Raw genomic sequence first — 18196 nt, 5'->3', positions numbered from 1 at the left:
TGCTCGAAACACTGATATTGTATATTTAAATTTTAGCCACAAGAGGTTACTGTACAAACTGGAGTGTTGGGGATACTGAGAAGTTCCTTTAAGTGAATCAAAGACTGGCTGAGTGAAAGGAGACAGAGGGTAAATAATTAATGGCCATCCTTCAGAAGTGGAATCCACCAGAGTTTATTATTGGAGCCTGTGATGGTGCTCTTCTTTAATAACATCGATAAGCTGTTATTCAATGTATGGGTTGAAGGTTGAGAATACAAAAAAACACTTGTTGAAATTGAACTTGAATTTCTATAAATTGTAATTTTCAAGAAATACATGCAAAGGAAGGTCATTCCATAGAACAGAAACAGAAAGGATAAATGAGGAAGAGAAAAAGTTAGTTTCTGTAGGTTTGGAGCTGAACAACAAAAACATGTACACTAGTTTGGAAGGAGTAGTGGAATTACAGATGGCAATTTGGAAGAGCAGTGTCCATATGAATATATATAATATAAAAAAAGCATGTAGCAGAAACTGAACATCTGCGTGATAGAGAGTAAAGAGTTCATAAGAGATGGATCATTAATTAGTCTAATTGCTCCCCTTTGGACAGCATTCAAAAGTTCAAGAGAAGTTTTGGAGGCACTCCAAACATGGGAACAATATTCAGCTCACAAGCTGGATACGTGATTTAATATGACTTATGGCCATAAAAATAATATAACCCATTTACACTTGTTGTCAGCAGAAAATAAAGCTAGAGATTTGGAAATAAACCAACTGTGATATGCTATGAACATGTTTGGCACTTTTCTTGGAAAATCAAGGTTTAAATAAAGAATCGCTACAAAAACAATTTCACTGATATTATATGAGCAAATATTAGCATCAGAATATTTAAAATAGTAGTCCAACCATGGAAAAGAGGAATGGAAATTATGTAGATCATCCCATTTTGCATTTTTGTAATATCAAATGGCATGTGGCTGTGTGTGTGTGTGTGTGTGTGTGAGAGAGAGAGAGAGAGAGAGAGAGAGAGAGAGAGAGAGAGAGAGAGAGAGAGAGAGAGAGAGAGAGAGAGAGAGAGAGAGAGAGAGAAATCACCAAGATATTTGTAATACAAGATACTTACAGGACCCCAACATTAAAATAGTGCACTTTGGTAAGTTGTTGATGAGAAAAAGATGGAAGAGTAATCAAAAGGTGTGCAATTTAGTAATAGCAAAAACCTCAACATCTTTACTGTTGAGTCTATGCAATTAGAAAATTAAAGCCATCTGAAGTTTTGAACATTAAATCCTCAAGGAAAATTACTTCACTGTTAGGAAAGTTAAATTGTAGAAGTTTAGTCCAATGAAAGAAAGTAAAAAAATTCTGAGTGATTTCCAGATTTGGGAAATGATAAAGACAAAAAATGAATTTGACAGAATAGGATAAAGAGATTTTAAGCCTGGAAAGATTCCAGAGCAAGAAATCTCTAACAAGGAATGTCCCAGTGGACAATATTCATAGAAACCACCTTTAAAGTGAAAGAAATCGCAGAGTGAATAATTAGAACAAATGAGTTGAGGGGTGGTTGAGGCAATCAATAATTGAGATTCTGTCAGGGGAAAATAAGTGGAACTAGTCAAATTGTACATGGAAATAGATCACTGAGATTAGAACTGAGACCATGCATGTTTGAGAAATGAACTAAGAGGTTTTGGGAAAGTATCTCACAAAGTTCAGGTGGAATTTGATAGTTCTTTTGGTAGTAACGACAAACTGTGATAACTGAGAGAATTATTATTTTTTTTTTTATTTATTTATTTATTTTTTTGGCTAATGTAAAATAAGTTTGGTTCCTTGCATTGTTTAGTCTTATTAATAGTAATACTACGCTGCCTGTGAAACCTATTAAGAATATTGGTAAAACAACAAAAATGAATGAAAAATTAAATGAGCAAACTAGAATAGTTTGACCATTTCATTTTTAATTTGATTCTACTATAAAAGGTTAATAATAATTTGAATAACCAAAATTTAATGCGATCTTCACCTGACTAGTCAGCTCTACTGGTGGAGGTGTAGGAAGGCGAGTAAACAAAGTATCCTGTGAAGTAAATCCTGAATCCTGAGAAGAAACACTGGACAGACGTAAGGCACCCACTGGTGGCTGCTAAAAGAAATACTGAAAGTAGCTTGAAATACAAATAAATTTTTAAGAATATAAAACCTACTCCAAGTGTTTTAATATTATTTGAAACAATCTTTTTTTGTGGTCCCTCTAATAATAATAATCCACACACATATGCATGTGTCTGTGTGTGTTGCAAAAATATATAATACATTTTCATCACAAATATTTCATAACCATTTATATAGTTTAACCTAAATTTTTCACTACTGATTAGTATGATTTGCTGATAAAATATGGCATTAGTCATAAAAACAAAAGTGAGATGATATTCATAATGAAAAGCATATATAATTATGGCAGCTGAAAATTTGACAAACACAGAACAATTTTACAGTGATACCGGAAATGTGAAATGAATATGAAGTTCAAAGGTAACAGAGATGTGACTTTGCCACAAAATTGACATTACAAAGAACGATTTCAAGAATCTGTGGTAAATTTGAGATATACAGTACCATACAAGATTTTCTGCAAGCAAAGAGAAAGGAGATCAAATTAGCCCACCCATCAATGGGTGAAAAAATTATGATATAGTGTTCAGCAATCTTCAAGATCACTAAGAAAATCAGTAAGATGAGTTACCTGTAAAACTGGAATCATCAGAACAAGTGTACACCACATGCTCAAAACAGATAAGTGTATTATGTGCCAAGATTGCTATTTGATATGAATGAAGGTGATCCAAATCACTGAAGTGAGCTTTGCAAATGGTTCAAAGCAAATTTTGGCTAAGGCTGCAAACTTTTTGGGAAAGACTGTTTGGTCAGATAAGGAAATGTTCAAGTTCAATTCAGTAAACCAAATATATTAGCATTAGTAGAGGCATTTGATGCAAGAAAGCAAGCTTATGCAGCATCAGCCAAAAAAAATAAATAATAAATAAATAAAAAATAACCACTTCCACTTCATCCCTCTGTTCATTCAAAATACCTGTCCAGCTGAGCCTTAAACTTATTTAGGCTATCAACTTCCATATTGGGTGTATTGGTCCCCTAATAATCCAAACAATCATGCAGGGAAGACAGTAAATTTACCAGGAGTTACGGTCTATTCAGAATTGTTGTACGGTATTTTTTGAAAGGATGGTATTTGCCTTTTCAATATGATAAGGTAAATACCATCCGTGCCTGGGCCCTTACTCAATTTCAAAATCAGGTTTTGAAAAAACTGTGACACTGGCTTGTGTAATATTGATGTTACATACCTTAACAGTACTTGGGTATATTAGTACAATATCCCCCAACAGAGAAAGGTCTCAGAAAGGAATTTTCTACTGTTAAGATTGATACAAAATATCTATTCAGCTCACCAGGAACTTCTACTGAATTATCTACAATTCCACCATTTCCAGTGAGCAGAGGTCCTATTTGGTTTTCTCTTTTCTTCTTTGTATTTATGTAGGAATACAACTTTTTGTCACCATTCTTGGCTTTCAAGGCCAATGATTTCTCATACTGACTTCACCTGCCGTGAATGTGTTACAAATTAACTTATAATTATTATAAAAATCTAAGCTGTCACTCTATAACTGCCCTATGCTGTCTTCTTCTGCTCTATCAAACTTGCTAAATCCTTTTCCATCCATCTTGGCATCCTCTTTGTATAGTACCTCCTTAATGGAATGAATTTTCTTATGGCTTCAAACATAAATGAACCGAGCGAATCCAGAAGTCTTCTCAATCCACAATAATCCCATCCTTGAAATTAAAACTCTTGGCCTTATCCCTAACTATTGAAATTTCATTTGTTATTGTCCACTTTAGGAAAATGACGGTGACTCACTGCTAAAAGCTCCTATGCTATGACATTTGTGATATTATTCAGGTCACTGGTAATAATAACCAGTAAAAAAATCTCCTTGATATAAATAAAAATTATTGATTCAGAAAATTTACTCCACAGGTTAAGTTGCTAGTCCATAATTTCCAATTAGGTGGTAATTGAAATCCCCCAAAACAAAGCACCTGGATTTTCCCATTCACATTGCATATACAGACACTCATCATATTCACTGTTATTATGCAGTCTGTAGCACTCTGTGACTGTCAACTTTCCTTTACCAATAAGTATGTTCCACCACATGGACTCAATGCTCTTATATGAATCCTGAAAGCTGTAAGATTGTCATATAAAAATGACAACCTTACAGCATTCGGGTAGCAATTGTGTATTATAATAAAAAAAAAAAAAAAGCATCTCCAAGTAACTTTTAGACCATGAAGAGGAGCCATTGTGTTTTCAAAGGTAAGATATGTTTGCAGCAACACCATTTGTACATTCTTTTCAAAATTTGTAATGCTGATCAAATACCCATGTATTTTGAAATACCCCTCAATTCAACAGAGAATACTATAGGTAAGAAAAGTGTCATTATAAGAATTGATACAACACAAAAACCGATGCACTGTCGTGTTATGCATTGGAATAGGCAGCAGAAAACTGCTACAGACTGCTATTGTAAATCATCCTAAAAAGAGACTACCAAAAGATGATGAAAAGATGATTCTTAGATGCACTCTTAGATGATTCTGCCAAATGCATTTGGCAGAATCATTTAAGAGTGCTATTAAACTACTGCAGTATGTTTGTTTCAGATGGCATAAATGGGTATATAACAAAGGAATAGAAATCCAGTCATTATTTCTGGAGGACTAACATTAATGTTGCACCCAATGGATGTCTGTCTAAATCGGCCATTTAAAGTCATGCTGAAAGAACAGTATAAGTGAGATGGCTACCAGGAAGATTAAGTTCAGGCCAACAGGGAGAATTGAGCAACTAGAAACTGAACAGTTTCGCTTATGGATAAAAAATGTGTGGGCACACACTTTGTCCCTGTTAGTTGAAAATTACTTAATGAAGTGTACAATACCTAAAAACTGCAATGGCAATGGAAACAACTACTTACAGAACAGTGGTCCCAATCACATGAACTCAGCTGGTTACAAAGATGAAAGTGGAAAGAGGACTATCATTGTTATTTGGTTTTTAGGAGCATTAGCAACTAAGACCATATTGCTCCGGAGATGTGCGGTGGTCATTCCCTGACATTTCCGTCCTCCGTATTTATTGGTGACAGGCTCGAACTCCGGTCTAATCAAGAAGCGTGTGCTACACACTGCTGCTCCTTCCCACCTGGCTAAGGAGGTGCCGAAAGAGGACTATGGTGCTGGTTACGATGAGAGCAGCGGAGAAGAGTAATTATGCCATATATTTTTCCCTTTACATTGAATACTTTTACTTGAACTGAGAATAGGACACAATGCATTATTAGTATATATACTTACTTATTATGTACAGTTTAAGATTTAAATAAACTTTTAAAAAAAATTTTTTCTTTCAAGTCTTAAAAAATGAGATGTAGGGGCTCGCTCGCTCGCTCGCTCGCTCTCTCTCTCTCTCTCTCTCTCTCTCTCTCTCTCTCTCTCTCTCTCTCTCTCTCTCTCTCTCTCTCTCTCTCTCTCTCTCGCTCTCTCTCTCCCCCCCCCTCTTTCTCCATATATATATATATATATATATATATATATATATATATATATAAATTGGTTTTTTACTTACAGGTTCTCCCTATTCTTCCATGGTTATTACATCTGATAGCTTAACTCCCCTACCATTTATACACACATACATATATACATATATATATATATATATATATAGACAAAAAAGGTAAAAATCAGTATATTTGTGTAAATGGTAGGGGAGTAAGTAAAAAACCAATTTACCTGAAATAAAAATAAAATGCAATTAATAAGAGCATAATTATTGTAAGAACCTAAAGCTGTGGGTCCTAGGACTTTAACTACTTCTTCAAAAGGGTCGGCAGCAAAAATTGTAGAAGCCAGGACAATAGGCAAGGTCTCTGTTTCTGTTATGATGTACAAGTAAATGGTATACGTATACATCACAGCCGACCCGACAGAGACCAGAAGGACGAATAAAAGAATAAATAAACTATAAAATAAAAATAAAAATAATAATGATAAATAAAATCATGTGGAAAGAGAAAATTGAAATGTAAACTCAAAAAATCTAAGAGATGGGGCAAAAACAAGAAAACTTACTGTCTTTTTTTTTTCTTTTTATGTGAACCCCAAACACGAGAGATAGTATGACCTATAGTACTTAGTACAGTGCTTGGGTTGGAGGTTGAGAAGACGAAAGAAGATATTTGTTGACATTAGACTTGAACTTCTGTAGATTGTAATTTTCAGGAAATACATATGAAGGAAGGTTGTTCCAGAAAACGGCAGTTGAATGAATAAATGAGGAAGATGAAAAGTTGGTTCTATGAGTTTGAAGTTGGACAGTAAATGGATGTTGGCTGGTGGCGGCACGTGTTCAGACTGTTTTGAAAGAGAGAGCGGGAATTATAGAAGCCAATTCAGAAGAACAGTGCCCATGGAAGTATCTGTAGAAGAGGCATGCAGCAGAAACAGTACGCCTATGAGTAAGCGAGTGGAGAGACTCTGTTAGAGATGAATCATTAATTAACCTAACTGCCCTCTTCTGAATGGAATCAAGAAGCTTGAGAGAGGTTTTGGGGGCACCACCCCAGATGTGGGAACAATATTCCATGGCGTGGATTTGCGATTTATGCAGAGTGAGCAGCTGTTTGGAAGAAAAGTAACGCCGAGAGCGAAAGAGAAAACCAAGCTTTTTAGATGCACAGGAAGCAATATTTGTAATGTGCTTGTGCCAAGAGAGATTAGAAGTCAGGGTAATCCCCAAAAGAGATATATCATTTTGCCTAGAAATCGGAGTGTCACTAAAGATAAGCATAGGAGCAGAAGAATCCTTTTTGCGAGATATAAGACAAGACTGAGTTTTAGAAGGGCTGAAATCAACTAAGTTGTCTTTTCCCCACTGGAGAATAACCTGAAGATCAGCATTTAAGGAATTAGTAGCAGATTTCCGAGAAGTTGAAGCTAATTGAGCAGGACAAAGTTTCTCAAAATGGAAAGTTGAATGCAATGTGCTATCATCGGCAAAACTATGGATAGGATTTCCAGTCAATGGAAGAAGGTCATTAATATACAAGAGGAAAAGAGTGGGGGAAAGAACTGAACCTTGGGGTTCACCGGCATTAATGGAGAAGTTAGAAGACAGAGAGCCATCTACCATCACCCTCAGTGGGCGATCGGAGACAAAACTGGATAACCAATTACTAAAAAGTTGGCAAACCATAAGATGGAAGCTTGTTTAGAAGACCTTTGTGCCAAACACGATCAAAAGCCTTTGAGATGTCAAGAGCAACTACTTGTGTTTCACCGAACCTTTCCATTGAATTAGTCCATAAACGGGTAACATAAGCCAGAATATCACCAGTGGATCGACACTGACGGAATCCATACCGGCGATCGTTGATCAGACGGAAGGTTTCTAGGTAGTTTAAGAGTTGGCGGTTAATTGATTTCTCCATTACTTTAGAAAGAGTAGAAGTAATCGCAATGGGACGATAATTGGATGGGAGGGATTTGTCACCCTTTTTAGGAACAGGCTGGATATGAGCAAATTTCCAAGCAGAAGAAAAAACACCTTTGGAATAAGAAAGTGAAAAAAGGCAGCAAAGTATAGGAGTAAGTTCAGGAGCACAGGTTTTGAGAACAAGTGGAGAAATACCATCAGGACCTGGAGCTTTCTTAGCATCAAGATTCATCAAAATCCTTCTGATATCCTTTTGACGGAGGACCACAGGAGGCACTGAATGGAGTGTGTTGGGAATGGTGGGAGGCGTTTTACCAAGATCATTAATACATGAGCTGGGAAAAAAATGGGATGCTAGCAGGTCAGCTTTATCCTTGGCTGAAGTGACAACAGAACCATCTGGTTTGGACAGAGGTGGGAGCAGAGATGGGCAAAAGTTGTGGCCAATAGCTTTGGCAAGAGACCAGAATGCTCGGCTACCATTAGGGCAAGAAGCAAGTTTTCTACTCTTAGCCTGTTCAAACTCTAGTTTGGACTGATTAATAACTGCTTTACAATTGTTGCGAGCTTTGGTGTAGGCAGAAAATGAAACTGAAGAATTAGAAACAAGCCAATTACGATATGCAACATTCTTCTCTTGAACAGCCTTAGCACATTTATTGGAAAACCAAGGTTTAGATAAAGGACAAGATTTTAAAGTGGAGTGTGGGATAAAGGATTCCATTCCTGCAAGCATAATTTCAATGACACGATCTGAGCAAACGTTGACATCAGAAGTTTTGAAACAGTAATCTGACCAAGGAAAAGAAGTCTCGCAGGTCATCCCATTTTGCCTTCTTGTAATGCCAAACAACACGAGGTTGAGAATAGCCATGAGATAAAGGTTCCATTGGAGAAGAGACAATCACCAAGTTGTGATCTGAAGTGCCTAAAGGACCCCTCACTTCGACCGTGTACTTAGAAGGGTTGTTTGTGAGAAAAAGATCAAGCGTATTGGCTGCATGATTAGGATTGTCCGGTATTCTTGTAGGTAAATGAACAATCTGTGCTAGGTCATTAGTAATTGCAAAAGCCTCAGCATCTCGACCTGCTGGATCGGTGTGACTAGAAAAATGGAAGCCAGCTGGAGTTGTGAACATTAGAATCACCAAGGAAAATTACCTCAGTTTTAGGAAAGTTGGACTGCAGAAAGTCAAGTTGCAAAGAGAGGAAGTCAAAGAGCTCCAAGTGATTAGTGGAGTTGGGAGAACGGTAGAGACAACAGATGAATTTGACACAATGAGGTAGAGAGATTTTGAGCCAGAGAAGATCAAAGAGAGGAGATTCCAAATTGCCAAGTCTCTGACAGGGAATATCAGAATGGACATATGCACAAGTAACACCTTTGAGGCAAAAGGAATCATACAGCAAATAATTTGGGCATCTGAGGTGAGCAGTAGTTGAAACAACCGATAACTGAGATTCTGTCAGAAAAAGTACATGGGGTTTGACAGACTGCAAGTGGAAATGGACATCGTTGAGATTAGAATTGAGACCACGTATATTTGTGAAATGAATTAGGAAGTGCCTGGGAGGTTTAGATCTTTTCGCAGATAAGCTTGCTCTATTAGTTTGACAATTCATGGTGTATTCAATAGTAAGAAAAAGTGGGTGGGACATGCTGTATGAAGTAATGAAATTTTTGAATATGGCGTACACGCGGTAAGAATATACCCAGATCCTTGATATAACGTGGCCTCGACAATGCTCCCCGCATATACACACTACTCGGACTCCCTCCAGTCACTATCTGGCAGAGTAGAGGTAGCAAGCTTATACACTAGCTGATCTGGAAGCCTCCTAGAGAGTTACCAATAGGTTCGGTCTGGTGTACTAACTAGCGGCCGGCCTGCGAACACCGTTTTAGAGCTGTACCCTCAAAATGTAAGGAATATTGGATCTCGCCACGACGTTCATCATAACCTCAAAAGTCATCAATCATACTGCATGATGGAAGAGATAGGGAAGGGTTGACCGGAACTTAGCTGTAGAGCTAAACATGGGTTCCACCACTTCAAGCCTCCAATAAGCAAAGTGGTATTTCACCAGTTGATGAGAGTCATCTACCACCTAGTGCTGCCTGGTAACATAGAGGGGCGGCATTCCTCCATGTGGTGTGGGCACCACACCTCGACCCCTGCTTACGTTGGTTCACACCTGGGTGGTCACCCACCATGTACTTGTGCATGGAGGTTATTGTCTGTATGGATCGGAAGACTTTGAAAGCAAATGGTGATTGAAGGAGAGAGCTGAGTGTACACGTGCAGTATGTATATATGTGTCAGTTGTTGTTGTTATTTGGTTTTTAGCAGCATTAGCAACTAAGGCCATATTGCTCCGGGAATATGCAGTGGTCATTTCCTGACCTTTTCTGCATCCTCCATATTTGGTGGCTCATGGGCTGGAACTCTGGTCTAATCAAGAAGCATGTGCTACGCACTGCTGCTACCTGCCCACCTGGCTATGGAGGCACCATATGTGTCAGTTGAAGTAGCCCCACAGGGGAGGGAAGGTGTGAAATCGTAAACCAGAACTGTACCCGTGTGATGGGGAAGTGAGCAATTAAACAGATGAGGCAAAAAGCCAGCAGAGGGAGAAACAAAAACTAACAAAGTAGTGTGGAAAAGACACTAAACTTTGTAATAGAAGAAACAAGTAGTGATAGTAGAGAAATAGCATCTCGATATTGCTTTCGGCCAGCCTAATTGCTCACGAGAAATAAAATGTAGCAAAAAGAACAGCAGAAAGTAACTGAAATGGAGGTGAATAAAGTAGTGCTCGAGCAGTCCGGGATTGCAAGCCCGTACCACAGATGGTCCCTGGACAGATGACTGAACAACTGCCTCGTGTTTAAGTCAATAGTGGCAATGTTAAAGAAATCAAAATAATATAAAAAATGAGATAAAAAATAAAAATACACAAAAACAATGACAAGAAAAGACAAGAAACATAATACCCTCATCAATAGACAATCCGTGGGCTTTCCACACTGTGAGACACGACAGAGTCAGGGGGGTATGAAACTATACAATATATAGTTTCTAATGGGATCCTACCACTTGTTCAGATTATGAACCTAAGGGGGCATAAATTCAAATTAAGAAAAGACAGATGTAGAATAGATGTGCGGAAATTTGCCTTTAGCCAGCAGATGGTAAATTGCTGGAACAAACTTCCATCTGTCGTTGTGGATGTTGATAGGTTAAATAAATTTAAGGTGGAACTGGACAGGCATTTGAAGGGAATGGTGTGATTTTTTTTTTTTTTTGGCTGATGCTGCATAAACTCATACACTTGCTTTCTTGCATCACATGCCACTACTGCTAATACTAATATGTACAGGCTAGAATGTAAAGGATGTTTAGAACTAGGTCGTAGTTTGTAATTTTTTTTTAAATTTAATAATGCTAAATGCTTTTGTGAAGTGATGGTAGAGGAAAGCAGCCAGGAATTTATTATGTACTAATTTATTGTAGAGTATTTTAATGTTGTCTGAAAATAGACTGATGGTATTGCACATTATAGCAATTCTTATACACTGGGAAAGAATTATTAGCATTAGCATTAGTAGAGGCATATAATGCAAGAAAGCAAGCTTATTCAGCATCAGCCAAAAAAAAAACAAAAAAAAAAAAAAAAAAACACTACTCCCATTTCACCCCTCCGTTCGTTCGAAATACCTGTCCAGCTGAGCCTTAAATTTATTTAGGCTATCAACTTCAACAACAAGCGATGGGAGTCTATTCCACAAACCAACTGCCCGCTGGGTAAAGGCAAATTTCCGCACATCTATCCGACATCCGTCCTTCCTCAATTTGAATTTATGCCCTCTCAGGTGATTATTCTGAGCAAGAGGAAGAATCCCATCGGCATTGAGCATGCTCAAGCCATTCAAAGCCTTATACACCTCTATCAGATCACCTCGCCGATGCCTAGTTTCCAGGCTCTGTAATTTGCAAAACTTAAGCCTTTCTTCGTAAGAGCAACCCTTTGTTCCATTCACTAATCTTGTTGCCCTTCTCTGTACTCGTTCGAGCAGCTCTACATCCTTCTTGAAATGAGGCCTCCAGACCTGTATACAGTACTCAAGGTGTGGCCTGACCAATGCCTTATACAAGGGAATAATCACATCCTTATCCCTGCTAGAAAAATTCCTGTATATCATTGACAAGACACCATGAGCTACTCTTGCAGCTCGTCGGCACTGTTCAGAGAACTTCATATATGCCTGCACAATTACCCCCCATGTCCTTTTCATTCTCTACCACTGCCAGCGTAGTACCACAGAGTTGATACGTTGATCTGGGGTTACTGTTTCCCATTTGTAGTACTTTACATTTGTCAATGTTAAACTTCATTTGCCACCTCTCAGCCCATCTGCTCAACCTTTCCAGATCCTGTTGCAGCAGCATAGTATCAGTAGTGTCCTTAACAACCCTGCCAACCTTGGTATCATCTGCAAACTTGGACATTAAGCCTGATACACCATCATCAATATCATTTATAAATACAGAAAACAATAATGGACCCAACACTGAACCCTGAGGAACTCCACTAATAACATTTCCTGGAACCGAAGTTAAACTAACAGGTCTGTAATTACTTGTGTCAGCCTTTGATCCTCCTTTGTGAATTGGGGTTACATTTGCACATCTCCAGTCCATGGGTACCTCCCCTGAGTCCAAAGAAGCTCCCATAATTATGGCTAGGGGTTTGCTTACTTCCTTTGCTGCCTCCTTTAATATAACTGGATAGATCCCATCCACCCCTGGTGCCTTTTTTATGTTTATCCTCAGCAATTTCTCCTCCACTTTCCCCTCAGTTATTAGAAAATAATCTAGCTCACTGCCAATGTTTACTTCACCTACGACATTCCCCTTCCTGAATAACTCCTCATGTGTGAATGTAGATGCAAAATACTCGTTTAGATTGTTAGCCACCTGAGCAGGATCCTCAACTGTTGAACCATCAACATCCAGTGGACCAATCTGATTCATCCCTTTCCGTCTTGAGTTTAAATAGGTAAAGAACTCTTTTCTGTTTTTCTTTGCGTCCTTTGCCAAGGATTTCTCATAATCTGCCTTTGCCTGCCTAATCTCCTTTGTGACTTGGTTACAGACCAACTTATATCTATCATAGGCTTCCATGTCACCCATTAATTTGTATGTATCCCATGCATTTTTCTTCTCTTCCATATGTCTCATTAGTTCATCTGACAACCATTTAGGCCTGAACCTTGAACAATATTTCTTGGTTGGTATGTAAAGCCTGGTAGCTTCCAAGATTAGTTCCTTGAATGATTCCCATTTTGAATTTGCTGTTGGTAACATCATCAGTTGGTCCCACTGTATAGAATTTAAATACTGTCTCAGACCATCATAGTCGCCTTTACGAAAGCAAAAACCCTTCCCTTTGCCTCTGATGGTAGTTACCTCCTTGAGTAAATCCCACTTCAGCACACTGTGATCACTGCCACCCAGTGGTTCCTTTATCTGCAGATTCCTAATGCATGAAGAATCACTACTGATAATCAGATCAAGAGTATTACTCCCTCTAGTTGCCTCCCGAACATGCTGGTGTAGAAAACAATCATCCAATAAATCCACAAAAGCCCTGCTAGTGTGTAAGTGACCAACCCACAAATTCCAGTCAATATCTGGGAAATTAAAATCCCCCATTATAAGACTCTCTGATTTACTGGCCCATTCTATTTCCCTGTACAGTATCTTATTATACTCATCAGAGTCATTAGGCCTATAGCACACTCCTACTCTCAATTTTGATTTACCTATGCTTATGTCACACCAAACTGACTCGACACTGCCCTGTCCATCAATGTCGACTGGCTTCACTTCCTTGGATTTTATGTGTTTTTTAACTAATAGCATAACCCCTCCTCCCCTCCTGTCCTGTCTATCCTTTCTATACACATTGTACTCCCCAAATTCCAGTTCTGCATTCCTTATATCTGTGTGACACCACGTCTCTGATATCCCAACAATATCTGCCTTTGATGTTTTGAGCAATACCTCAAATTCATCAAATTTATTTACTAAACTCTTAGCATTGGTGTACACGCAAGTATACCTGCACTTGTTTCTATTCTTAGCTACCCTAACACAACCCATGTGTTTACTTGTATCACAATGACTTCCAGCAGTCTCTGAAATATCCTGCATCTTGTTTTTCAGGCCTCTGCTCATTCCAATAGAAGCAGTGCAAGAATCTCTTTCACCTCTGCCAGTGGCTACTGTTAATCCATTAGTCTTTGTCTCCCCCCAAGCTAGCAGTTTTCCGACCCACCTAACACTGCCTCGATAGCATCAGCAAATATTCTTGCACCCTTTCTATTTAAGTGTATCCCATCCCTGTAGAAGCAATCTCTCCTGTTAACAAGTACATTCCAGGCTGAAAAAAATTCTACCCCTTGAGCCTTGCACAATCTTTCCAGGGCCGAATTGATCGACAAGGCTCTCATCATATACTCCCTCCTATCGTGTCTGGGCAGAATTGCAGACACTTTCAAATTTAACCCTACTTCACGGCTTTTTTTCAACAGTGACCTGTACTTGTTAAGTAATTCCGCTGGTCTCCTACTCTTAATGTCATTAGTGCCAACGTGTACAACTATATCACCTTTTGTGCCCTTAAAAGATGATATCTGCTCTACAACGTCATCAACCCTTGCCCCTGGCAGACATACCCTGGTCCTGTTCCACCTATCCTTTTTACAAAGCATGTTCCCCGTTTCCCTGACAATAGAGTCACCAACAACTACTAGTTCCTGTGGGACCAGCGCATTCTGCCTTGGGGGCTGCCTCTGTGTTGCAAGATGACCAAGTGCAAGCTCTGGCGTTGATGTGGGCAGCTGAGAGCTTGATGGGCCCCTCAATGTATTTCCTTCGAGGGCATCCACCCTGTCCTTCAAGGTCTCATATAGGCCCATAACAACGCCGAGTTGTCGCCTAATTTCCTTGCACTCCTTGCATCGTGCACACACAAAGACATCCCCCATGGCAGTATCATGTCCCGTACCTGATTGCTCCGCAAACATCAAGCAAACAGTGCATCTTAAAAGGCTGTGATTCAGAGGGCAACTGCCCCCCCTCAGTTCTCCCCTGAGTCACAGCACTCCCATTAGCTTGAGCCTTTTGCTTTGCTGCTCTGGTCAGAGTCATGATTTCGATTTAAATGTCAGTAAAATTGCAATTTCAGAACAAAATTAAAACCTTAAACTTGTATCTTAACACAGTTATAACGCTATATTTGTTTATCAGTATCGAGTGTTATCTACGAGTTCCCTTTATATAACTTTCGTATCAAGTATGTATTAATTATTTGTTACGTTTGTACTTTAAGTCGTTATATATATATATAGTTAAAAGAACAATTTAATTGACAATGAAGTTTAACAAGATTAATAGATCTACTGATTAATTGACAATATTATATTATGCACTATACTATACAAAGCTAATGCTATCGAATTCCGGATATGCTGTATCGCGTTTCAGTAACAAGTGTTATCTACGAAGTCCCTTTATATAACTTCCGTATCAAGTTACGTATTAATTAATTATTTTTACTAATTATTTATGTTCCGTAACCTAAGTGGTTATATGTATAGTTAAAAGTACAATTTAATTGCCAATGAAGTTTGACAAGATTAATAGATTTACTGATTAATTTTCACGTAACAATGGCGGCTGTTTATGAACGGTAAACATGTGTATTTGATACCCTTTCCGATACTAAGTAATACCTACAAATCTCTATCTAAGTTACTTTAACTTTAAGTACCGTAAATAGGAATATAAAGCTACTCTAGAAATAAGTTAATATGTCAATTTAAACTAATAAAGCAGAAAATAAATCAGAAAAAACTTCTCTGTTCCAGTAGCGGCAGAAAGGCACGTCCGCACAGGAAACCCTCGTACTCAAACCTGATGTTTGCATGAACTTTTTTAGAAATGTTAGAGTGCCAATGGGTAAGACTGACTACATTTAAGCTAAAAGCTTCTCTTTTGTTGTATATGTTGATAGTAGTATAGGGGCTGTCGATTTTTATATCTAGGTCTAGGTAGTTGGCTGCAAGGTAATTATTATTTGTTTTATCCAGGATCAGTTCTGCAGGGTAAAAACCAGCACTGTCTGTCTATATATATATATATATATAAAATATTAAGTTTTTAAGAGAGGGCATAATGAGTATGAAAGCTATAAAATAGTATGAAAAGTATAATGGATTATAGTTCTAGATTATATATTAATAGTAGCAGAAACTAGAAACTATAAGGAATATAGATAAAATATATAGGTATAGGGTGCAGAGTAGTCTAAGGAACTATTTGTATCTATCCGCCTGCTATAGAGGCCCTAAAAAAATCAGCATATTACTCACATATCTACTTTTGACTTCAAAAGCCTGTTCACTAGAATAGATCTATCTAACCTAAAGCTTGTAATGAAAGAGCTTTACTGTAAGTATAAACATTTTATAAACTGCAAACCAGACTACTGAAATAACTTAACCAACTTATGCATATTAAACAATCACATCTTTGATGGCTCCAATCTACAATCAAAAGGTACACCTATGGGCAGCCCAGATAGCTGTATTCTAGCTAACCTTTACCTATATTTCTCAGAAGCTGCTTTACCTGCATGTATAGATACATCAACAACTTGCTGGTTATCAACTCCAATAATTTCCTGCAAGACTTTGCTCACATCTATCCCCCAGAGCTCACTCTAGAAAAAACTAATAGCAATAACCTTGCTGCACATTATCTAGACTTGGATATCAATCATAACGTCAAGACTACCATAAACATAATGCATTCAAAGTAGTCAATTTCACACATATGTACTCCAACATCGCAAAGAAAATTCATGCTAACTTCATCCTCACGCAATGCATAAGAATAGCTACTATATGTAACAGCCACAACTTAGTCATCCTAAACATAAGATACCTCTATTACAAATTGCTGGATAAGAAGTTTCCAGCAGTCTACCTACACTTTCATTTCAATACAGCTCTCCACATTTTATTTTACAAAAAATTAATCAGCTTCCCTATTAATATAAAATGTATAATATAAAGCAATCATCCTCACTTATTAGGCTGTGTAAATATGTACAGCATATACTCCTTAGCCTTTTGGTGTCTCACAGTCTGAAAAACTTGTGCCCACCAATTGGCTAATCATAAAGGGGTTTACTTATTTTAAATTTGATATATATTCTCTTAAACTTTAACACATTTTTATTTTATCTTTTAACTCTTTAAATATTTAGATACCTGCTTAATGTTAAAACTTGTTACACATTAATGGTTTTAACCCTAAATGGTAAAAAAAAAATGGTAAAAAATTTTTTCCACCATTTTCGATGCATTTGACTTAAACACTTGTAACTTTCTCCCAGAACTTCGTTCGGGGTCCTACAAGAGGAACGGGAATAGGAACCCTGAACTGCTCGAGCACCACCTTTGTCACTCTTCCTCATTATACTATTTGCTATCCTTAACCCTATTTACTTTCCTTCTTGGGCACAATTAGGTTTTCAAAAGCAATCAAGATGCTATTTTCTACTATTTTCATCTTACAACAAGTTCAGCATCTATATCACACTACTTTACAGTCAATTCTCTATGCTTTCCTGGGATGCATGCTACATGCATTTAACCCGTTCTCACCCAATCGTAATTCTACGTTCTATTACTTCCATTTTCCTACACATGAGGTCGCTTCACCTCTACACATACATGGCAACTATTAGTGGGAATCTTTCTCTTTTGGAATTTCTCACGTTGCGTTCAGGCATGCTCTCCGTGGTTCTCTCCCCAGCTTCAGCATGGCGCATTAGTAAGTACCACCTTGACACACAAATTTATTTTAAGTCCATCTCATTCTCTCTTCTCATTGTTTTTCTTTCTTCGAATTTTACGGATTCAACAGATAATTCCTTAGACTACTCTGCACCCTATACCTATAGGCTCTATATATATACACACATACAAATTCTGGTTTATAAATTGAAAAAAGAACTTTTTCCATAATAGGCTAATGTTACCATTGGGCTGCACAGAGGCTGAATAATAGTAATATGTGTTCAATACAATCATGAAAGTTACATATATATCATAATTCATTAAAGACATTTCATAAACATTAAAAAGTGTTCATTCTAAAATTTTGTAAACTAGCTATCATCCCTAAACCTTTTCCAATAAGTAGTCATAAATATATAAATATTTTACCTGTGAAAGTGAGTGGCAGCGGTGATGAGATGGAGAATGAGACTTTGTACTGCCGCTAGAGGAGCTATTTAAACTGCTAATGCTGCACATACTTGATTTTCGACTACCAAGAGATGTTGGTGAACTTGGAGGGGTCTGAAAAGAGTAAACACATAAACACGGATAACAAAAATGGTCATAAAGTTCATTTGGCATTTATTAATTTTCTTTATTAAATTTTTACTGAATTGATAATGCATATGATCCCTTGTGCACAAACATCTGTCACTGATCATGGGAGGTTAGAGGTGGTGAATCCTCATGAA

The 18196-nt window shown here is 37.7% G+C and overlaps 1 protein-coding gene across 1 annotated transcript in view; it reads right to left on the bottom strand.

The window, feature by feature from the left end:
• Positions 1 to 18196, bottom strand: part of LOC150089873 (uncharacterized) — a 228103-nt gene that overhangs the window by 94836 nt on the left and 115071 nt on the right. Inside the window, exons 9-10 of the mRNA XM_090390118.1 lie at positions 17892 to 18026; positions 2021 to 2140 (exon numbers count right to left, since the gene is read on the bottom strand). Of these exons, the coding sequence (XP_090246244.1) occupies positions 2021 to 2140; positions 17892 to 18026 (255 nt within the window). The remainder of the gene's footprint in view (positions 1 to 2020; positions 2141 to 17891; positions 18027 to 18196) is intronic.

The sequence above is a fragment of the Mastigoproctus giganteus genome, chromosome 2 (assembly GCF_048544385.1).
Source record: "Mastigoproctus giganteus isolate SK-2022 chromosome 2, ASM4854438v1, whole genome shotgun sequence".
In the NCBI taxonomy this organism is placed as follows: domain Eukaryota; kingdom Metazoa; phylum Arthropoda; class Arachnida; order Uropygi; family Thelyphonidae; genus Mastigoproctus; species Mastigoproctus giganteus.
The sequence above is the reverse complement of the archived record's forward strand: the minus strand, read 5'-3'. Positions and strand labels throughout refer to the sequence as shown.